This window comes from Bos mutus, chromosome 3 (genome assembly GCF_027580195.1).
Source record: "Bos mutus isolate GX-2022 chromosome 3, NWIPB_WYAK_1.1, whole genome shotgun sequence".
In the NCBI taxonomy this organism is placed as follows: Eukaryota; Metazoa; Chordata; class Mammalia; order Artiodactyla; family Bovidae; genus Bos; species Bos mutus.
Genome location: NC_091619.1, coordinates 18,234,133 through 18,256,456, shown reverse-complemented (window position 1 = coordinate 18,256,456; position 22,324 = coordinate 18,234,133). Strand labels below are relative to the sequence as shown.

The window sequence follows — 22,324 nt, the reverse complement described above, 5'->3', positions numbered from 1 at the left end:
GCCTAGAGGACCTGGAAGTTCGATGTACCCAGCCAGCCTCCGACCCAAGGCTTCTCATTCTCCTTCTGCCCCTCACCCTGCGTGAACTCACTTCACCCTCCCACTCTTCTCCACTCACTCATTCAGAGGCTTGAGTGCTAGCTAACCTGTTTTGATGGTTTCCTCTTTTTGGCTTGGGGTGCTAGTCCTCTGAGCTTCTGCCCTCTTCTTTCCCTCACACAGCACAGAAGAGTGGTGCCCCTCCTCCGTTACCTTTGCCTCTGCTACTTGCCCACAGCCCACAGTCCGGGCTCCTCTTCCTCTTTCCAAAACTGTTGTCATTTTCAAAAATGAGAACTGAGAACTTCTGGCTTAGGCTGGAACGGAATGCAGTGTGCCCTAAAGCTGGAAATAGGGGCAGCCACCTGGGTCTCCGCACACTAGACTTTCAGGGCCTTCACCCAGGCAAGCAAGCCACATCTGGGTAGGCTCGAGGGCGGGACGAGAGCGCGCCTCGGACTTCAGGGGCCGCCTAGGGTCAGTGTCCGGCGACAATGGCTGGGTGGTGGGAAGCTCCCTGGGTGCAAGGGGCCCTCCCAGCCGCCAGGGGTCGCGCTGCAGGCGGTCGGGCGCTGGGCAGGCGCTGCCAGGGTCACGGCCGCCGGCCGGGGAGGGGGGGGGTGGGGGAGCGGCGGCGCCCGTGGTCCCGGAGGGGGGGTGGGGGGAGCGGAGAAAGCGGGGCGCGCGGAGAAGCACCGGGCCCTCAGCGCGGCAGGAGCTGGGGGGACCGCGCGGCGCGAGCGAGAGGCGCGGCAGCACAGTCCCCGCGTGGCGCAGCGCGGCAGGGACGCTGGGATCGCCCGGATCTCCCTCCAAGGCGCCCTGCGCCCCGGCGCCCTCGGCCGCCTCTTCCTCCTTCATTCGCCGTCCCGGCGGGAGCGGCGCCCGAGTCGGGTGCGCCATGTCCGGGGCCGGGTAGCCTCGCCGTCCGCCGGCCCGCCAGCCCGCCTTCCGAGCCACCCGCCCGCGGGCCGGCCGGCCGGGGAGTCTCGGGGCAGGCAGGTAGGGGCTGGACCGGGCGGGGCAGCGGGCGGGGAAGGGAGGGAGGGAGCGCGGGCGGGGCGGGGGCTCTCCCCAGCTGTTCTCTGGCGCTGCACATCTGGTTCCGGTTCCTCTCTCCTGGGGAAGTGAAAGTGGAGGGGAGGGCGCAGTCTGGAGTTAGCTAGCTGTGCCCGGCGCCCTGCACCCCTCCTGCTCCCGCGGGTCCCGAGCCTGAGCACCCCTCCCTCCCGCTCCGGTCACGCGGCGGCCGGCGCTGCTGCCGTCACGTCCCCGACCGCCTGCGCGTCCGCTCCTCTGCCCTCCTGCTCCTTCCTCAGCCTCCTCCCGCTCGGCGCGCCCTTTGCCCCAACGCGAACTTCCCGCTGTCCGGCTCGTGGGCGCCGGGACCCGGAGTGGTGTCCCTGCCCCTTGCGTTCCCTAGGGAGAAAGGGCTGCCTTCCTGCTGGGCTCTTCCCTAGCTTGGTGAGGAGAGGCCCGGGTGCGCAGGTCCTGCCGATGGGAGCCACTCGCCCCTCAGCTGGTCTCACCTCGTGGTTCCTGCCTGCTCCTTGGGGCAGAGGACATAGGGCTCCCATTCGCCTGCAGTGGACGAGGCACGCGGCTGGGTCCCAGAGCTAAATCAGGAGGCTGACGCTGACTCCTGGCTTTACCTCGCAGACGTGGAGACTAAATTTAGCTGGAGTTGGTGTGTGTGTGAGTGACCAGAGGCCAGGTTAAGGAGAGCCAGCTTGGGTCCATGAGATTCCCTTGCCCCCTCTTCTCTCGGCAAGGGTGGGAGGTTAAGTAGGACTGTACATGCTGGATCTAATCTGAGCTGCCTCTGCCTTGCTCCGGGTCCTTTAGGTTAAGCTTCCAACTTGGAATGATGCTGTGTTGGCATCTTCTGACAATACCCCCCCCAACCTCCGCACACCCCCACCAGCACCACACACACACCCATAGGCTGACTTCCGCCGAGCTGCAGCTTCCCCTCCACTGTTTCAGGAAGTCACCTCCCTTCCCCTCTGAAGCAGCCCCCACGCCTCCAGTCCTCTGCTGCAAGCCACCCACCAAGCTGTTTCCCAGCTTCTACACTCAGGGCACCCGGGGACCCTTGAGGCTCCTACTCCCGGGGGTTGGGCCATGGAGGCAGGTGAGAAGAGTTACTGAGAAGCCGCTGTGGGCCTGTTTCCGTCTCTGGGCTTCATGGAGGAGGGCTTGGGGATGGTGGGGACTGTCTCCCACAACTGCTTTGGACCTAACTGAGGATACCTAAGGATCCTGGAGGTTGGAGGGTACTGATTTTTTTTTTTTTTGGTCAGGTTAGTGGAGCTAGGTTAGGAAAATGGACACTGGAGTCTGGTGAAAAGACACTTAAAGCCTGGGTTTTGTGGCCTCCTCACAAAAACCTAGAGGTGGGCTCTTTAAGAATATTAGCTGGCTCATGAGATTCTTAGAATGTCAACTAGAGTAAGAAGGCCAGAAATCCATAAAAAGACTGTAATAGGCCTGATATCATGGCCAGAATGAATGTCATTGTAGGCCATTACAGAAAAGATTGTGATCTCTGTTATGTTAGGGAGTGAAGAGGGCTGGGGCTTTAAAAGGGATACAGAAACCATGTGATGTCAGAACCCAGAGCCTAGGTTAGCTGTGTGCAGTGGGTTCTTTGGAAAGAGGGCTGGTACCACCAAGAGGGAGGGTCCTGGTCTCTTTAAGGACCTGTGGTGGGCTGTTAGGGCCTGGTGATGTCACAGGCGGGAGAGTTCAGGATTGGCTGGCCACTGATCCTGCTTTTCCTTGAAAGTACTGGAGAAGGAAATGGCAACCCACTGCAGTACTCTTGCCTGGAAAATTCCATGGACTGAGGAGCCTGGTAGGCTACAGTCCATGGGGTTGCAAAGAGTTAGACATGAGTGAGCGACTTCACTTTCACTAGGAAGAGGAGGGAAGCAAAAAGGAGACTCCCTGGTTGCCGGCTGCCATGGCAACACAAACCTTCCATACTTCATCTCTGCCCAACTTGACCATTCCAGATGCAGTGAGTGAGGGGGGGGCCATGGCGGAGGAGCGGCCCCCCCGGCTGGTGGATTACTTCGTGATAGCTGGACTTGCAGGGAACGGAGCACCCATCCCTGAGGAAACGTGGATTCCTGAACCCAGTGGACCCCTGCGCCCTCCCCGGCCAGCTGAGCCCATCACAGATGTGGCAGTCATCGCTAGGGCCCTGGGCGAGGAGGTGCCCCAGGGCTATACATGCATCCAGGCTTCCGCGGGGGGCCACCCCTTGGAACTCAGCGCTGGGCTCCTAGGTGGAACTCAACCTGTCATCTGCTACCGGAGGGGTCGTGACAAGCCCCCCCTTGTTGAGCTGGGGTGTGTGCACCTACCTACCCCTGCTGGCACCAGGGGAGGCTAGGAGATCTGGGGTGAGGCAAGGAGACGTAGGGGTATGGGATGAGGGATGTTCAATGGGAATGGGAAGAGTGGTCGTGAGGCCAGGGAGAAGAGCCTGAAGTTGTGTGTACTTAGTCCTCACACAGATTTGGGTGCGTGTACTAGTGCTGCTACTTGCTAGCTCTGTGACCTTTGGCCAGTTAGTGAGCCCCTCTGGGTCTATTTCCTCAGCTGTAATTTGGGGAAAATAATACCTCCTCATAGGGAGAGGAAACAGGATCATCCATATTAGGGACTTAGCACAGAGTCAATAAATGGTAACTTTTCTTCTTGGTATTTATTAATGAGCGCTGAGAGCCATGGAAGGCCTGAGGTATTGTTACTGATCAAGAGGTAGAGCCTAGGGATTTCTCTGGTGGTCCAGTGACTAAGACTCAGTGCTCCCAGTGCTGGGGCCTGGGTTCGATCCCTGGTCAGGGTACTAGATCCCACATGCCACAACTAAAGATCCCGAGTGCTGCAACTAAGACCTGGAGCAGCCAAATAAATATTAAAAAAAAAAAAAAATAGAGCCAAGGGCAGAGAGGGGCACAGGGTTTGGGAGGGTGGGTTCAGCAAGAAGTGGGCCCTGGTGTCAATGTTCGACTAGGCTGAGTAGCTAGGACTAGGAAGGCAGATCTAGCAAGACTGGGGCTTTCTCCTCTGTTGTGGACTCCTGACATCTCTCTCTGTTCTCTGTGCCCAGGGTGTTGTATGAGGGGAAGGAACGTCCCAAGCCTGGCTTCCAAGTGCTAGATACGACACCCTATAGCCACTCAGCCAACCTGGCCCCTCCAGGCCCTGGGCACCCCCGCACCTACCTCACTTACCGGCGGGCAGCAGAGGGGGCAGGGCTGCATGCCTTGGGCATCACTGACCTCTGCCTGGTACTGCCCAGCAAGGGCGAGGGCACTCCTCATACTTACTGCCGATTGCCCCGCAACCTCAACCCCGGCATGGTGAGTGGGGCCCTGGGCCAGGAGCCGAGATTCATGCCATCTCCCTGTAAGAGGTGGACACTGGGCACACAGGGCATCCTAGGACCAAGGCCTCTAGTGGTGGGGGTGGGCCCAGAGGTGTGACACTGGTCTTGGGGGACTGGGATTAATAGGAGTTCTAAAGACAAAGACCACTTAGGGGTGGTGGAGAAAATAACCCCCCAGAAACCTTTGTCAGCTGTGTGTCTGCTTGTCTCTTGCCGTTTTGGGGCAGTGGGGCCCAGCAGTGTACCTGTGCTACAAGGTGGGCCTGGCCAAGGCCAACACACTGGTGTATGAGGCAGGTGAGTAGCCCCTCTGTCTCTGGCCCCTCGACACTCTGTGTCCCTCTGCCCTGGTGCCTCTCGGCGGGTACCTTCAGTGTCCACAGAACTCACCTCCCCTTTGCCACATGGCCCTTCTCTGGGATCCCCTGGTTCTTTCCCCCGGAGTCTGATGGACCCTACTCCTTTTGGGGACCTCCCCTCTGTCGGGGGTGCAGAGCTGCTGGGCCGCTACCCAGAGGAGGACAATGAGGCGTTCCCGCTGCCCGAGTCAGTGCCCGTCTTCTGCCTGCCCATGGGGGCCACTATCGAGTGCTGGCCTGCCCAGACCAAGTACCCCGTGCCCGTCTTCTCCACCTTTGTGCTCACGGGTGCAGCTGGTGATAAGGTGGGTGTGTGGAGTGTGGTCAGGGGTCTGGGCTCCGCGGAGCCCGCCTGACTGCCCCTCTGCCCCTGCCAGGTGTACGGTGCTGCCCTGCAGTTCTACGAGGCGTTCCCGAGGGCCAGGCTGTCGGAGCGGCAGGCTCGGGCCCTGGGCCTGCTGAGTGCTGTGGAGCGGGGCCGGGCACTGGGGGGCCGGGCTGTGCGCAGCCGCCGCGCCATCGCTGTGCTGTCCCGCTGGCCTGCCTTCCCGGCCTTCCGCGCCTTCCTCACCTTCCTTTACCGCTACTCCGTCTCGGGCCCCCACCGTCTGCCCCTGGAAGCGTGAGCATGGGGCTTCCCTGATGCTGGGAAGGGTTACGAGGCCAGGAGGAATGGAGGAGAAGACGATGGAGCTGGGGGGGTGGGGGGCGCAGAGGAGTCAGGGATGGGGCTGTAGTGTGTGGCTGGAGAGCTGGTCCATTGCAAAAGTGCCCCTGGCTGAAGGGGTGAGTGGGGCCTGAAACCCAGGCTACACTTGCTTACCAAGTCCTGGCCAGGGCCTGTGCATGCCCAGAGGGAATCTCTTCTGATGTGCACCAGTGCTGTGCATGATGGCAGCTCCGGTGGCTGACAGCAGTCTTGAGGTAGAGCTCAGGGAGGAGTGAGGTCCCTGGGGACAGGCGGAGGAAAAGAGCAAAGGCACTGAATGGAGAGCCTGGAGGCTGCCTCTGACTGTGTCTCTCTCTCCCCCAGGCACATCTCCCACTTCATTCACAATGTTCCCTTCCCTTCCCCACAGAGACCCCGCATCCTGGTGCAGGTGAGGGCTGGGGCTGCGGCTAGGTGGCAGGGGGAGAATGGGCAGGGGCTAGTCTTTACCATCCTGACCTGTGGCTCTTCTGCTTCTCAGATGTCTCCCTATGACAACCTGCTCCTCTGCCAGCCTGTATCCTCACCCCTGCCCCTCAGGTATATGCTCAGGTTGGGGGGCAAGGCTGTGATGACCAGGGGCAGGGTGGGTGCCAGGCAAGTGGGCACCGGTGTGAAGGGTTGTGCAGGCTGGGCCCAGGTGGTGTCTGTGCCCAGCGATGAGGGAAGGGCCTCCTGCTGACTCTTCCCCCACCTTGGCATTGCTCCCAGTGGTGCCAGCTTCCTGCAGCTGCTGCAGACCCTGGGCCCGGAGCTGGCGATCACACTGCTGCTTGCTGTGCTCACGGAACACAAGCTACTAGTCCACTCGCTGCGGCCAGATCTGCTCACCAGCGTCTGTGAGGCCCTTGTCTCTGTGAGTGCCGCTCTGCCCAGCCTGCCTTACCCAGAGTGTTCTTTCTTGTGCCCTAGGCCCCACCTGGATTCTCCTTACTTTTCCTTTCTTGGGGAGGGTTCCTCAGTCTTATCCTTGGGCATGGCCTACAGGATGTACAGCTTCTGTCAGGAGCTTTTCTTGGAGCTCAGCTCCAGCAGCTTCTCACGACAAGCACCACCGGTCAAGGTCAATGCCCCCTCTTCTGCTGCCTCCCTGTGCCCTGCTCACTGGTCCTCATCCCCCGATGCTTTAGATGATCTTCCCGCTGCACTGGCAGTGCCCCTACATTCCGCTGTGCCCACTGGTGCTGGCAGATGTGCTGAGTGCCCCCGTGCCCTTCATCGTGGGTATCCACTCCAGCTACTTCGATCTGCATGACCCACCTGTGGATGTCATCTGTGTGGATCTTGATACCAACACGCTCTTCCAGTAAGAGGGCTGGGTCTTTTCTGGGGGTTTTGAGGATGGGAGCAGAAGAGGGCAGGTCAAAAGGAGCCTCAGGGAAAACGAGAAACCCCATCACCCTTTCTTCCTTCTGTTTATCTCACAGGACTGAGGAAAAGAAGCCCCTCTCCCCTCGGACCCTGCCCCGCAGACCCTACAAGGTTCTGCTGGCCACACTGACACATCTGTACCAGCAGCTGGATCAGAGTGAGGAGCCTGGGTGGTGGGGGGAGGCCGGAAACCATTATTGACCTTTAACCTCTAGTTTGGGGAGACCTGTGGAGAGCTGGACCTTACTTGAGGAGGTTAGAAGAACTAGGCTTTCATTGGGTGGAAGTGAGAGGAATTCAAGTTCCAGTTTAAGTTAGAGGAAGGCATACGTCACATTAATGTTCCTGAATATGTCAGGAAGATTGAGCTTGCCACTGGGGAGGCTTGAAACTGTTACCTAAAGGCAACTTTTAGTTACTGTTGGTACTAGGTCTATTAGAAGCTGGCAGTGGTGGGGCAGCAGGTGGTAGGGTTGCAACCTGACTTCTATGGAGAGCAAGGTTGAGCAAGCCCTATGGGTGCTGGCCCTGATGCTCAGGTTGTCCTGGTCCCCAGCGTATACTGGCCCGGAGGAGGAGGCCTCCCTGGAATTCCTGCTGACGGACTATGAGGCAGTGTGTGGCCGCCGGGCCCGGCTAGAGCGCGAGGTCCAGGGAGCCTTCCTCCGCTTCATGGCCTGCCTGCTCAAGGGCTACCGGGACTTCCTGCGCCCACTCACCCAGGCCCCCTCTGAGGGGTCTCGCGATGTTGACAACCTCTTCTTCCTGCAAGGTAAAGGCGACCTGACCTGCCTGTGCTTGGGGAAGGTATCATGGGATGGGTGACCAGGGGCTGGGCTCCATGGGGCAGTCAGGGGGCATGCGGAATCACACAGTTACTTGTTTCTAAACTCAGCTGGCATCTTTGTGGTCGCCAGCTTTGAGCCATGTGCTCTTCTGGGCCTGGTGAGGGGATAAGGGTACAAAGATGAGTCAGCTGTGGCACTGGCCTCTGGGAAGCCCAGGGCTTGGTGGGGACATGATGACACCTGTGGTGAGCCAGCCCAAGGGCAAAACTCTCCTCTTGGTGACTCCCCAGTCTGAGGCCCTCAATGCCCACAGATAAAAGGGAAGAATGCCATGGGACCGTGGTGCTAGGGCAGCTGAGCTGGTCAGCTTGGCGGGTAGGGCCAGAGGGGCCAGAGAGGATGGCTTTTATGGCCTTGGATGCCAAGATGGCAGGGAGCCAAGAAAAGGGTTCAGAAGCGGGTGGCTGTGGTAGAGCCCCCAGTGACCACCCTCTTGGCCCCCTTCTCACCCATCAGGCTTCCTCAAGTCCCGAGAACGTTCCAGCCACAAGCTGTACTCCCAGCTGCTACACACACAGATGTTCTCCCAGTTCATCGAGGAATGCTCCTTTGGCTCTGCTCGGCATGCTGCCCTTGAATTCTTTGACTCTTGTGTCGACAAGGTATTGGGATCATCCCTTCTTTTTGTGCCCTCTGCTCTACTCTGAGCTCTGTCACCCGAGATGTAAACACTGTCTCACACATGGTGAGGCTGGCGCCCCTGTGCAGCGCACGTGACTGGCCTCATAGACACAGTCTTCCTGCCCCTCTGCCCCTTCCTCGTCCCCTGGCTGTGTCTCCGGGGCCCTGACAGAGTCTGGGCCCATCACCTCCTTCCCTGTGGCTGTGCTTTCCCGGAAGATGTCGTCTTCTGGATCCCTGGCTCTGCTCTGTGCCCACTGTCTGGATGTCCCCTTTCTTACCATCCTGCTTCAGGTCCACCCAGAGCAGGAGAAACCTGAGCCCGTGCCCCTGGTGGAGCTGGAGGAGCTGTCAGGCAGTGAGCTCACCGTGTTTATCATGCCTCCTGAGGAGCCGCCAGCGCCAGAGGGCAGTGAATCCACTCCCCAGTACTGGTGAGCGCCTCCCGCCCCCTCTCTTGCTCTGAGGCCCGATCAGCTGACTTAGTACCAACTGCACTCCATATGGCCTCTCTCCGCCCCTCCAGTTATGATGGGTTCCCCGAGCTACGGGCTGAGCTGTTCGAGGCTCCTCAAGAACAAGCTGGGGCTCTGCCTGTGCCAGGCCCTTCCCGCAGCGCCCCCAGCAGTCCTGCCCCTCGCCGCACCAAACAGGTAACCAGCAGGCGGGCCCCTGGAGGAATCTGACTCAGGCCAAGGACTGCTGCTTCAGTTTCTTCATCTGTAAAATGGGTAGAATAGTACTTATCCCATAAAGTTGTTAGGAGGTTTCAATATGTCTGGCACGAAAGAGAGACATGAACCCTCACTGTTGTTACCATTGTCATCGTCCTCATCTTCACTTTCTGAGGACCCTGGAAATCCAGGGACTTGCTGCCTCTGCTAGGACACCTGCCCACGCCCAGGCTACGCATCTGTGCTTGGGAATCCAGGGCTGTGGGCACTGTCCCTGCCACCCCCTCAGCACACAGACCCTTTCTCAGGGCAGGCGCTGCTTCTCCCACACTGTTCAAGACCTGCCCTGGCATCATTCTCACCAGGTGTGTCCCCCGCCCTCTTTAGGAGATGAAGGTGGCGCAGCGGATGGCACAGAAGTCAGCAGCTGTGCCTGAGCTGTGGGCCCGGTGCCTGCTGGGCCACTGCTACGGGCTGTGGTTCCTGTGTCTGCCTGCCTACGTGCGCTCGGCGCCCTCCCGGGTGCGGGCGCTGCAGACGGCCTACCAGGTGCTGCGCCAGATGGAGAGCCGCAAGGTGGTGCTGCCTGACGAGGTGGGTGCCCGGGCCCCGCCCCGGGGGCTGCAGCCGACGGGGAACACGGCACCAGTCCAGGAGCTGGGCAGGCGCTCCGTCACACTCACTGAATTAGTGAGCGTGTTCAGGTTGTCGCGGCGGGGACTGCGGGGTGGCAGGGTCCGCAGGAAGGGCGGTGGCTCTGTGAGCACTGGGGAGGCTGGAGGTGGGCGCTCACTGCGGCTTGAGGACTGGGGCCGAGAGCGGGCCCACTCTCATCCCGCGTGTCTCCGGCCCAGGTGTGTTACCGGGTGCTGATGCAGCTGTGCTCGCACTACGGGCAGCCCGTGCTGTCCGTGCGGGTCATGCTGGACATGCGGCGGGCGGGCATCGTGCCCAACACCATCACCTATGGCTACTATAACAAGGTGCCCAGTCACTTGCCTTTGGGGTGAGGGGTGGGATGGTGGCAGGGGTGTGCGAGGAGGGCGCTGTTCCCTGACACCTGTGGCCTTCCCCTCCCAGTGGAGATCAGGCCCGTACAGTCCAACAAGGTCCTGCGGCCACTGTCGCACAGTCCTCCTCTAGTGTCTCAGCACCTGCAGAGGCTTGTCTCATACTGGGCTGCTTGAGTCTCACCCACAGCAGTCCTGGCACGCAGCTTAGGAAAGTACCACCACCTCCCAGGAAGAGCTGATTGTGGAAGCCAGTATGCCAGGCTCTGCTCCAAAAACAGCATCCACATAAACCCATCTTACCTTTCCCACAGCTCCTTGAAGTGGAACAATTCTTGTCCCCATCTTACAGATGAGGCCGTGAGATTGCAGGGGGTTAGTAACTTGTCCGGGGTACCATAGTAAGTTAGGGGGTTAGGACACACACAGGCATATCGTTTCCTGAATTCAGGCCCTTCACCATGACACTAAACTGTTTCCTGTTTTTTAGATGAGGAAACTAATGGCCAAAAAAAATGAACTGATTTCTTCAAAGCCCACAGTTTATAAACAGCAGTCTACAGACAGGTTGTTTCCACCGTTTCTTCTTCTAGAACCCCTCAGGGTGGCCACTGCCACTCTCTCTTCTGGGCTCTTGTTCCTGGCTGAGCCCTTGGCAGGACAATCATAGGCAGGATGTCTGGAGGGAAAGGTGGTCGCTGGGCCCCCAGGTCAGGCAGTTGGCATCTAGCTGAGGCCCAGGGTATGGAGACAGGCCATCCACATGGGTGAACACTGTGCTTGGCAGGCTGTGCTGGAAAGCAAGTGGCCGTCTGGCACACCGGGTGGGCGCCTGCGCTGGGCCAAGCTCCGGAACGTGGTCCTGGGGGCTGCTCAGTTCCGCCAGCCCTTGAGAGAACAGCGGCAGCGGCAGCAGAAGCGGGAGGAGGTGGAGACAGCAGCCCAAGAGGCAGGCAGCTCGAAGACAGGTGGGTAGGGACTGGTGACACGGGCAGGGGACAGGCCTGGAGAGCTGGGGCTGGTCCAGTGGCTGACATTCAGTGTGCTGAGAATGGAGAGACTACGCTTGGCTGGCAACAGAAGACACAAAATTCTGCCTGGGAGGAGCCTTGCAAACCCAGGTCCCCGGAGGAGCTCTGTTTTGGAGCTGGGGGCTAGGTTTCCAGCTGGCTGTCTTTTGACCCCTCCCTGTCTTCTGCAGAGCCCTATTTGGAGCGCCCCTCCCCTACCCGCCCCCTTCAGCGCCAGACTACCTGGGCCGGGCGAAGCCTGCGGGACCCCGCCTCACCTATGGGGCGCCTGGTGAAGAGTGGCAGCCTGGGGAGTGCCCGAGGGGCACAGCCCACCGTGGAGGCTGGTGTGGCCCACAGTGAGTGCCCTCATCCCACACCCCACCCCTTGGCCCGTCAGCTTCCCTAACCACTCGCCAGGTGGAGGGGTGGTGCTTTGTGCCAGGTACTGTAGGCTCTGGGGGAATCTTGCCCGGATTGTCATCACGGTAGGGGCTGTGGTGCCAGATTGCATAGCCAGGAATTGTGTTTACTCAGGTCCCAAGGAGGGCCTGGACTCCATCTTCCCTGATTCTTTTCTGCCTTGCAGTGATAGAGGCCTTGGGGGTCCTGGAACCCCGGGGATCACCCATACCCTGGCATGATGGAAGCCTCTCAGACCTGAGCCTGACCGGGGAAGAGTCGGCACCTGGAGGCAGCCCAGGGGACTCAGGCTCAGCCCTGAGCACCCAGTCCACTGAAACCCTGGAAGGGCCAAGTGGGCGGGTGCCCAAGGCTGGTGGGCGTCAAGATGAGGCCAGCACCCCCCGAAGAGGGCTGGGCGCCCGCCTCCAACAGCTACTCACTCCTTCCCGCCGCTCCCCCACCTCTCGTGCCCCCCCGTCTGAGCTGCCCCCTGACCTGCCTCCCTCAGCCCGTCGCAGCCCCATGGACAGCCTTCTGCACCCCCGGGAGCGCCCTGGATCCACTGCATCCGAGGTAACCATTAAGGGCAGGGTCCAGACACTTCAGCACCTGGAGGCCTGGGGAGGGGCTGCGAACCCACAGTGCCCAGAAGTGGGCCTTGAAGGGTGGCTGAGCCAGCTTCCTGGATAAAGAGCAGCATGGGGTTGGCTGACTGTGCTTTCTCTCATAATGGCAGAGCTCAGCCTCTCTGGGCAGTGAGTGGGACCTCTCAGAATCTTCTCTCAGCAGTGTGAGCCTTCGTCGTTCCTCAGAGCGCCTCAGTGACACCCCTGGATCCTTCCAGCCACCTTCCCTGGAAGTGAGGATAACCTCTCCCACACAGACTGCTGGGGCTCACATATATACCACACCCAAGGCACCCTGTCAGAGGCAGGGGCTGGTGGGAGGTGGGAGGAGGTTGGGCTGGGCTGCGGAGGTTCAAGCCTGGGTGAGGAGCAGGGGCTCCCGAGCCCTGAGGCCAAAAGGGGCCTGCTTTCTGGGGCCTTTCGCCCACAGATTCTGCTGTCTAGCTGCTCGCTGTGCCGCGCCTGTGACTCCCTGGTGTACGATGAGGAGATCATGGCTGGCTGGGCGCCTGACGACTCCAACCTCAACACCACCTGTCCGTTCTGCGCCTGCCCCTTTGTGCCCCTGCTCAGCGTCCAGACCCTTGATTCCCGACCCAGGTACCCAAAACCGGGCAGGGGCTGCGGGTGCGGCAGGGCAGCAGAGGCCTGAGGGCTGACCTTCGCACCATCTCCCTGCAGCGCCCCCAGCCCCAAGCCTGCTCCTGCTGGTGCCAGCGGCAGCAGCAACGCTCCTGTCCCTGGGGGCCCAGGCCCTGTGCTCAGTGACCGCAGGCTTTGCCTAGCCCTGGATGAGCCGCAGCTCTGCAACGGGCACATGGGGGTAAGGGCTGGGCCAGAGCCCAGCTGTGTGTGTGTGTGTGGCCCTGTGGGTAGCCCCAGTGACGCTGAGGAGAGATGGGTACCAAGGGCAAGGGGCGTCCCAGAAGCTGCTGGACGTGGTGGCTCAGTGGGAAGCAGGGCTCTGAGGATGGGGCTGTGGTATATGCCCTCCCTGCCCTCCCGCTTTGTGCCTGACAGACTGCCTCCCGGCGTGTTGAGAGTGGGGCATGGGCGTATCTCAGCCCCCTCGTGCTGCGGAAGGAGCTGGAGTCACTGGTAGAGAACGAGGGCAGTGAGGTGCTGGCATTGCCTGAGTTGCCTGCCGCTCACCCCATCATCTTCTGGAACCTTCTGTGGTATTTCCAGCGGCTGCGCCTGCCCAGTATTCTGCCGTGCTTGGTGCTGGCCTCCCGTGATGGGCCCCCGCCCCACCAGGTCGGTGCCCTGACACAGTCCCCGCCTCCTCATCTCCTAGCTCTGTTGCTCAGTCCTCTGTGTCCTTGGCGCTATAGACAGAGCACAGGTTTGGAGTCGCTTATACCTGGTTGACTCCTGGCCATTTCACTTCACTTCTCTGAGCTTCAATTTTCTCGTCTGTAAGATGGCATAATGCCCCCTCTCTGGGCTGTTGTTAGGTACCTAGTGTAGTGCCTGTTACCCCAATACTAATTCGTTAACGTTCATCTATTCATCACTCTATTCATTGCACCAATATTTATTGAGCACTTTTTAGGTTCCAGGCAGAGTTTTAGGAACTAGGGATGTAGCAGATTACAAAACAAAGTCCTTGCTCTCAGAGAACTTGTATTCCCATGGGGAACAAGAGTTTCTCTCTTCTCTTTAGCTGTGTCCTGTAATGTCCCTGTCCCTTGGAATAGCACCTGTCCGTTTCCCGTCCTGTGCCTCCCACACCATGAGCCTGTCTCCTTTATCTTGGCTCCCTGCAGGCCCCAGCTCCTTGGATAATGCCTGATCCAGCATCCGTGCAGGTGCGGCTGCTGTGGGATGTCCTGACCCCTGATCCCGATAGCTGCCCACCTCTCTATGTGCTCTGGAGGGTCCACAGTGAGTCTCATATTTGGCCCAGAATGGGAAGGGGTAGGTCCCATGCTTAGAGGGCTCAATAATCTTGGTTACCTTCTTATCTTCCACCCAGGCCAGATCCCACAGCGGGTGGTATGGCCAGGTCCAGTACCTGCATCCCTTAGCCTGGCGTTGCTGGAATCGGTGCTGCGCCACGTCGGTCTCAACGAGGTGCACAAGGCTATAGGGCTCCTGCTAGAAACTCTAGGGCCCCCTCCCACTGGTCTGCACCTACAAAGGTATCATGTTCCCATCTGAGAGGTCCTGGGTCTGTCGCGGGCTCCCTCCCGCCTTATTTCACTTACACCCTTTTGACTCCACTCCAGGGGCATCTACCGTGAGATCTTATTCCTGACACTGGCTGCTCTGGGCAAGGACCACATGGATATAGGTGAAGGAGCAGGCAGGGGGCTGAGGGCTTAGATCTAGGGCCAGGTGTGGGAGGCTGGGGATTGACCTAACATACTGACCTACCTCCACCCTCTTCCCTAGTGGCCTTCGACAAGAAGTACAAATCCGCCTTTAACAAGCTGGCCAGCAGCATGGGCAAGGAGGAGCTGAGGCAGCGGCGGGCACAGATGCCTACCCCAAAGGCCATTGATTGCCGGAAATGTTTCGGAGCGCCTCTGGAATGCTAGGGACCCTTAAGCTTCCTTCTCCCGTCTGGGCTGAGGAGATGAGGGAGGAAGGATTCTAGAGAGACCCTGCTTCCCTGTTTCTTTCCTAGAGGAGTTGGGAATAGGCTAGGAAGCATGCCCAGGCATAGGCTCTGAGTGGGGGCCGTGGGACCCACTGTTACCAAAAGTCACAATTTCCCATCTCCAGCCTGCCCTCTATGCTCATGCTGATGCTGGAGGAGGCCTGGGGGGAGCTGGCACATCTCTGTTCCACCCCATCCTATACCAGGAACTCCCCTCCAGGGTACCCACAGATCTGCACTGCCCTGGCCATTTTATAAGTTTTTGTTTTAAAAAACAACTGGAAAGATACACAGCTACTGAGCCTTTGCCCTGAATGGGAGGGAGGGATGTCATTTCCCACCAGAGATGGTCCCTCTCCCCTAGAATTGCCGAAGGAGCCTAAGGCTCTCTATGCCTTTCTACCTTAGTGTTTGTATTTTAAGTTATTTATTCTGGAGCCACAGCCCCCTTGCTTAGGAGGTTCTTATGGACAGTAAGAGAGAGAAGGGAAATGGGGCTCCATGGTCCAGTGGTTTGTAGCTCCTTGAAAGTCAGGAGTTAGAAGCTAGAGGAGTCCCAAGCTCCCCTTAGGAAAAATTGGTGCCCCTCTAGTCCTAATCCTTCTTGTCCACTCCATCTTGGGGATGCCTCACACACCCAAGGCCCTGACTGTGCAATAAGGATTGTTCCTTGTGAAGTTTTGTTGGATGTAAATATAGTAAAAGCTGCTTCTGTGTTTTTTCTTCTGCCTCCTGTTCTCTGGGATAAAGGTTGGGGGATACCGCTGTTTTTCTGCTGGCTGCACATCCTTCTCTCCACCTTTTCATCCCTTGCTGCCTTTGGGCATACACTACTTTCCCCGACCAGGTCTGGTGCTGGTCCCTTGGGGCACAGGGAGTCTCAGAGCAGGAGAGGGGTGAATCCGGTGCTGGCTATGGTGGTGCCAGTCTGTGTGGTACTTCCGGCCCTCCCACACAATCACCTCCTTGTCCCTCATCTGTACCCCACACAAAGGCTCCATTCTCTGGGGGCCCTGAGCTCATCTCTGCCTTCTTTCCTCTCCCCCATATTCCCCCTCCCAACTTCTCCAGTACCTCCACAGGGATGACAACCCTCTCCCCAGTCACTGGTGTTGGCCATGCTCACACATCCTGGGAGCTGCTCTAACTGCAGGCAGTACTCTTCCAAGCAGGGTCTCAGCCTGGGAACAGCACTAGGAGTACAAGAACAAGGATTAAGGAGCTCACTATATGTGGGCATCAGGCAGCCAGGCACTACTTTTCTAATCCTTTTGGCCCCACTTGGAGTTCTCCCTTTTTTTCCTATATAATGAAATAAACACAGGAAACAACTCCTAACAGAGCTACAAAATCAATTACCAAAGGGAATTAACCAGCAAAACAAAAATGCCTTGGGGAAGGAGTGTCAATGGAGGAAATAACTTACATGAGCCTCTAGTGCAAATTCCTGGGGGTGGATATCAGTGGATGAAGACAGTAGTACTACTGAATTCTGGGACCTTCAGGCCAGAGGATGCTTTCCCACCCTGTCTGGAGCAGTGTCCTAAAGGAGCTGCAAAGGAAGGGAGGAGGGGCTTAGGAAATGCCATCTGTTTTTGTCAGGGACTAGGAGATGACTTCTTCAGACGGGAACCTTCACATCGCCCCAGGTTCTGATTAGATCTCACTACCTAGGGTCAAACTTTCCCTGTATCATCCCTAACAACCTTCAAGGGAGCAACTGCCTTCCTGAAAGCGTAAGTTTCTGGTGAGCGTAGCATGCCCAGCCATGCACTGAACTGTCTGGAATTACAGAGAGAATTTTAGGGCTCAGTCCCTACCTTACTAGAGCATACAGTCTTCTTGATCTAGAGTGCCTCCCAGCCTATGCTTCCCATTTTTGGGCTTCCTCATGAGGCCTGTAGTCAGATGGGTGGAATTACAGGATTCTTGAACCACAAGGGTATCTCGGAATTCCAACAGCCAAGTACTCACCATAGAATCTGACATCTCTGACCTGTGGCCTAGGGAACTGAATGAGGGGAAGGATATATCCAAATTACCTGGTCCCAATTTCTCTTCCCTCACTTTAGAGTGTGTAGGCTCCAGTATGACAAATTTTAGTTAAATCTTGTCTCTGGCACTTGCTAATTTTATTACATCAGACAAGTTACTTAACTGCTTGTGCCTCAGTTTTTCCTCATCTGCAAACTGGGGAGGGGTTGAGTAAAGACTAATTTTGAAATCTAGATAAAGTGCTAAGCACACTCAATAAACATTAGCTCCAAAAAGAAAATGAACAGATAGAGCCTGCATTGGACAAAGGACATGCCCACTACTCAGCGGCCTTGCTTACTTGTCTTTCTTGGAGATTGATCACTCCAGTTTGAAAGCTGCCCCACCACAGCCTGATTTTAATTTTGTTGAAAGGTATTTTCTAGGGCCTCACTAGTATCTTTCTCAGTCTTATATCTTCCACCACTGTTTCTCTTGTATCATCGCAGCCCTCGAAGAATGGCCTTTCAGACAGCACAGAAAGGACTGAACTGATAATGGACAAAGCAACAGGTTAGGGAAAAGGGCCAGTACTTTCCACGAGGGCAGTGACTTAGTCCCACGTACTGCTCTATGCCCAGCACAAAGAAGAATGTCCAATCACATAATCACATAGGTCCTCTATCACGTGCGAAATAACCAAACCAATGAAGGTATTAAAATGCGTGGGGGAGTGGTGAAATAATTTTCAGTGTAGTATAAGGCAGGTACTACAGATAGAATAACGACCAAAACTGAATTTTGAACTAAGAGGGTGAAATTGTTGGAAAAGTGAGGAAAACTCTCACAATAATTACTATTATATTTATGGAGTATTTACTAAGTCCTTGGCACTGTCCTGAGCATTTAAAATGTACTATTTTATAATCCTCACAATTACCCTATGAACTAGGTACTCATCACTCATTCCCATTTTAAAGACAGGGAAACTAGGGCATAGACAACAGACGTTAAGTAACTTGCACCCAAATCATACAACTGGTGAGAGATCCAAACCCAGGCAGTCAGATTCCGGAGACTATATCCTTTACCCGGACACTGCTACAATGAAAAAGAACGTGCTTTACCTGCTTTTGTACATTTTTGTGTGTCTGTTCAGGGTCCACCTGTCTTTTTGTGCCCATGTCCTTCATTAGTTTCATTTCCATCGCACAGCGTGACTTCTAAATGACTTGAAAAACACATTTTAGTGCTTCTGGAGCCAGTTATTTCTGAGTTTGAGCCATTAGTCATTAATTAGCTGTCTGAACTTTGCAAGCTCCTTAGCCTCTCTGAAGAGCCTCTCTGAACCCCTTTCTGCATCTACCGGCTTCAAATTTCAGCTCTGCCACTTATATGTAACTCTGGGCAAATCATTTGATTTGTACCTCATTTCCTTAATCTGTATAATGGGGCTAACAGTATCTACCTCACGGAGTTACAAGGAATAAATAATCCATGGAAAGCTCTTAAAAAAATAAGAATGCACATACAGCACAGTGCCTCAGTCTCTGCCCAAAACGTTAGCTATTACCATTCCTTTAACACAGTGACTCTGATACTTGGTCCCTCAGATGCTCAAGAACAATACTTATAGTACGTGTTCGAAAAACCCTGGGTTCAGGTGCTCCTAACTGCTTTGGGGAAGTAGGGAGGCTAGCAGGAGTTGGGCCTTGAGTTGATTAGGTGTAGTCGGTGGAGTGGGAGGCTGTTTCCCTCACTGTGAACCTGATCAGACCAGAGATCCGGAGAGAAGGAGCTGCGAGCGCTCTGCGCGGCGTAATTTCTCAGCAATCTGGCTAGCTGTCTTTTTTCCCCCAGTCGTGGTTCAGTCACGACAGGACCGTGCTGGGGTACAATGAAGACCAGGAAGCTCAAGGCCTTTGGCAGACGGAGACAGGCCACGCCCCGAACAGACTGCAAGGCCCGAGCGCCTCAAGCTACTGCTATCGTGAAATTCCTGGATTCTGTCGCGATGAAACACCACCCAACGCAGACCCCACCGCGGTTCACCAGTCTCCATCTTTAGAATTGGAAGAATGAGAGCAGGCCAAAGGGGAATCCCGGTTTGGGGATACTGGGGTACGGCGGCTGCCTGGGGACCAAAACGTCTCTAAGGTAAAGCTGCAGCCTGAAGCGATTTTTTGACCCCCGACACTTAATGGGCTGCTGAAGACCCGGATGTGTCTGGGACTGGCCGAGGTACCCATTAACGCGCCCCCGCTAGACCATCCCCCTCCTCCCTTTAGGATTGGGTCTTACGTACGCCAATCATCACTTCTCCAGCCACACACTCTTCAAGGGTGGGGTGTAGCCCCGATAGCCCGTCTCCTATTCGTATGGCCGAGAAGAGAAGGGCGGGGAGGCCGGCTCAGGTCGCCCAATGGGCGTCGTGGCGTGTGGGGGAGGCGGAGCCGAGGTGCTTGGCAGCTGCCCAATCAGCGTCCTTGTTTGTGTGGTGCCGCCGCCGCCGGTGCAGCCGCCGCCGCCGCCGCTGCCCCCGTCTGTACCGCAGTGTCTGCTCCGCCCGCCCGCCCGGGTCCGGCCCGCCCCCCTCCCCCACCCCCGCCCCCGGTCCCGTCAGCGGGGTCCGGAACCTACTGTGCCGTCGCCTCTTCCTTTTTCGACGCCGCCGCCGCCGCCTGAGGAGGCGAGCTAGCCGGGAGTTACACCGCCACCGCCAGGTGAGGAGCTTTGGCCTAGGCCAGCCTGGCCGCCCGCCCGCCCGGGGGCGGTGAGGAGCGAGGAAGGGAGGGAGGCTGGGAGGAGGCGGTGGTGGCGGAGGTGGGGGAAGGGAAAGGTGGAGGGGCGGGGGGAGGGGAAGCGCCCGCGAGCCGACGCCCGCCCGCGCGCCCCCGCCTTGCGTCCCCCTCCCCCCACCCCGGCACCGCGCGCCCCCGCCTCGCGCTCCCCCTTCACCTCATCCCCTCCCCCTCCCCCCGCTCCGCGCGCGCGCCCCGGTCTTTCACTTCGGCCTCGCGCGCCCCTAGCTCGTGTCCCTTCATTTCTTCTCCTTTTACTCTTTCTCCCCTCCCTCGCGCCCCGTTTTCCCCGCCTTCCCCGCTTTAACTCACTGCCTCATGCCCGCCATGCTCCCCTCCTTTCCTCTGTAGCGCGCCCCCCCTTAACTCTCCACCCCCAGTGGTGCCCTCAGGGTGCGGGGGCCGCTCCCTACTCTCAGTCTTCTGTTTGCCGGCGGTTGGGACAAATAGGGGACCCTTTAGGGTGAAGGAAACATGGGATGATTATCTTTATATAGGCAAAGGGATCAGGAGCGCAGAACCTTACCCCTTTATTTCATCGTTCACCGTTCCTTCGCCCTCCCGTAGAAGGGAATTGTCTAAGCCTGTGTGGGTACTTGTCTTCTGTAGTGACTAAACCATCCCTTTCTTCCGCTGGGCTTCTGGGTCCCACTGGATCTGTATCCCAGTTCAGTCAGTGCCTGAGGGCCGAGGGAACTAGAACTTACCCTTTCCTAAAGCAGATCCGGACTTAGACTACTTTTGGCCTCCCCACTTTCAATTACACGGAGGAGATAGCTGCTCCTCTTAGTGCAGAGGTTTGGGTGCCATTTGCCTGCCCAGGATACCTTTCCCCCTTCATAAAGGTATGGTAGGCTTTTTGGATTCTTCCCCAGCATCAACTTCCCTCCAAACACATGATGTTAGTTCGTAGGGCTGACACTGAAGTGGAGATGGAGGCTTTGATGGTGGCTGGGTGGCATGTGGATGCTAACTGAGCTTGCCATCAACCTTTTTTTCTTCCACTGTCACCTGGAGAATCGGGTAGCCCTCTGAGAACAGTTTTCTCCTTTCTGATAAATGGTTATTTCAAGGGCTTTTGTGTAGGTGAGGAGAGCTGGGAGATACTTGAGGTAGTGTGTTTCAGCAAAGGAAAAGAGCAATGCTTTCAGGCTAGATTGCAGCAGAGAGATTTGAACTTCCAGCAGCTGGAGTAAAAGCAGGTTTAACAGATCTGTGTCCAGAGAAGAGCTGATGCTTTTGAGTTTTTAAAACATTTTTTCCCCTCTCAAAATGTTTATTTTTTGAGTAGACACTGCTTGAATGTGATCCAAAGTGAAAAGAAATCTCTCACCTATGTCCTCCAGCTTCCAGCCCCCCTCCCCATACAAATGACCTATTCTCTTGCATCAGGATGGTGTCTGTATGTTGTCGTCTGTATGTTGAAGATTATCCTGTTTGGGAGTTTAGTGCTAACTTTATTGCTCCTTCTTTGATACACTGACTTAAACTCTTTCTTGAGATAACCACTTGGATTCATACTTTTGGTGCTTGGAGCAATCCTGGCAGAGAATTGTCCTAAGTGGCATTTCTGCTGATCCTTGGTTGGGAAAGAGGTACTATTGGAGCTGCTAAAGGTGGTGCTATGCAGGAGCTGAATGTACTTTGAGGGAAGGTCCACACCTGTTGGAAATGGTGCTGATTTTTTGGTGACTGATACTGTCTCTGGCTGTTTTGGTATGGACTGGGTCAAGGATGGTCTTTCCTTGGGCTTTTTAAGCAGACAGGCTGTAGAAATAAGGAGTTAATGGGATTATGGATCTGGTAGTACTGTGTTCCCTTTTAAGAAGAATATAATATTTTAGTCTAGTGGCAGTGATAGTCACCATGGTAAGGAATGAAGTAGGTGAGTAATAATCAGCAGGAATCAGAAGGCTGGATCTTTAGCCTGAGTGACCCAGTTTGAGAAGAGGTGAGGCTTAGGAACTTGTGTCCTGCCTGTTCCTTACTTGAGAACACTTTCAAGGAGGTGAGAGTGATGTGTAGCTGACAGCCGCATCCATCTTTATGACCCTGTGGTTTGCCTTCCCTGACTATGTGTGATGTCTGTTAACTTCCTGTTTAGAGAGCAGTCCCAATAGGGGCTGAATAGAGGCTGCATTCAAATACTAGTCTAGGAACAACGCTAACCAGGCTCCCTGATCAGCACTTCAGATCTTAGTTATGACAGTAACTCTTACTGCTGTGTTAAGCATAACACCACAGGGTGGTGGGGGAGGGAAATGCGAGAATTTTGTTGTTAATCTCACAGTCTTAAAGTACATTCAAAGCCTGTGTGCTGTCCCCCTCCCCATATTTGGATAAATGTCTCTCCTTACTGCCCCCCACCACCCCCACCCCAAACTGTACTCAACTTTTTTCTTTTTCTGGCTGGGACTGGCCAGACCTCCAGGTTGGGTTTTGTTAGAGAACCACAGTGTGGGGAAAAAAAAGAGTCAATGTGTCAATAATAGTATCCTAACTGCTGGGATTGTTCCTTTTTTTTTTTTTTTTTTTAATCTTTTTGTATCTTTTTTTTAGGAGGGGGCGATTCATTCTTGTTTTAAGCATTATTTTACATGTTTTATGTAACCCAGGCCTCTTGTTTCAATTTTACTGATTGTTCCTTCCTTACCTCCTCCACCCATCAAGCTGGAGGTGCATATTTAGGGGAATAGCAGCTGTGGCGTCCTGGTTTCTTTACTGGAGCATATTCTTTGTTAGCCACCTCATTGGGACAAGCAACCCCTTAGAACCCTCTAACTGACAAGCAGTCCCTGAACTCAGTCAGAATGCTTTAGTTCTCTGAGAAAAGTCAAACCAGCTTTGGTCAGGTAAAACGATTGCTAGAG

The 22,324-nt window shown here is 56.3% G+C and overlaps 2 protein-coding genes and 1 long non-coding RNA gene across 9 annotated transcripts in view; 2 read left to right on the top strand and 1 right to left on the bottom strand.

The window, feature by feature from the left end:
* The first annotated feature begins 506 nt into the window (after positions 1-506).
* DENND4B (DENN domain containing 4B) lies at positions 507-15,395 on the top strand. 3 transcript variants are annotated; one of them, XM_070367211.1, is made up of 28 exons: positions 507-1,041; positions 3,057-3,396; positions 4,163-4,415; positions 4,669-4,738; positions 4,936-5,105; positions 5,178-5,422; positions 5,834-5,900; positions 5,991-6,049; positions 6,221-6,365; positions 6,640-6,815; positions 6,937-7,037; positions 7,437-7,652; positions 8,185-8,330; positions 8,644-8,783; positions 8,876-9,002; positions 9,411-9,617; positions 9,878-10,006; positions 10,821-11,001; positions 11,235-11,402; positions 11,633-12,021; positions 12,185-12,307; positions 12,505-12,674; positions 12,756-12,897; positions 13,263-13,331; positions 13,844-13,961; positions 14,053-14,218; positions 14,306-14,370; positions 14,472-15,395. In XM_070367211.1, exons 1-28 carry the CDS (start codon positions 534-536, stop codon positions 14,615-14,617), a joined length of 4,836 nt encoding a protein of 1,611 aa, XP_070223312.1. In that variant the 5' UTR covers positions 507-533; the 3' UTR covers positions 14,618-15,395. The 3 variants fall into 3 exon arrangements, with proteins under 3 accessions (XP_070223312.1, XP_070223311.1, XP_070223313.1); XM_070367210.1 differs by having other exon boundaries at positions 508-1,041; positions 13,095-13,331; XM_070367212.1 differs by lacking the exon at positions 507-1,041 and adding an exon at positions 1,734-2,173 and having other exon boundaries at positions 13,095-13,331.
* LOC138987197 (uncharacterized) lies at positions 10,969-18,000 on the bottom strand. 2 transcript variants are annotated; one of them, XR_011463601.1, is made up of 4 exons: positions 17,781-18,000; positions 16,106-16,231; positions 15,754-15,872; positions 10,969-11,103 (listed from the first exon to the last, which is right to left on the bottom strand). It is a non-coding gene; the product is annotated as an uncharacterized lncRNA (long non-coding RNA). The 2 variants fall into 2 exon arrangements; XR_011463600.1 differs by lacking the exon at positions 10,969-11,103 and having other exon boundaries at positions 15,541-15,872.
* Positions 18,001-19,192: 1,192 nt separating this feature from the next.
* Positions 19,193-22,324, top strand: part of GATAD2B (GATA zinc finger domain containing 2B) — an 83,519-nt gene continuing 80,387 nt past the window's right edge. For 3 of the 4 annotated variants that reach the window (XM_070367207.1, XM_070367205.1, XM_070367208.1), the window contains exon 1: positions 19,195-19,376. The gene's annotated coding sequence lies outside the window, so the exon portion shown is untranslated. Of the gene's footprint in view, positions 19,377-22,324 lie in introns of all 4 variants that reach the window. The other variant, XM_070367206.1, reaches the window with a different exon arrangement.

What these genes read in the sequence shown, in the direction of transcription:
- DENND4B (XM_070367210.1), top strand. Translation starts at nt 534, where the DNA reads ATGGCTGGGTGGTGGGAAGCTCCCTGGGTGCAAGGGGCCCTCCCAGCC. An exon ending in CACCGTCTGCCCCTGGAAGC is followed by an intron (nt 5,423 to 5,833) that starts GTGAGCATGGGG and finishes TCTCTCCCCCAG; the next exon opens with GCACATCTCCCACTTCATTC. An exon ending in TTGACTCTTGTGTCGACAAG is followed by an intron (nt 8,331 to 8,643) that starts GTATTGGGATCA and finishes ATCCTGCTTCAG; the next exon opens with GTCCACCCAGAGCAGGAGAA.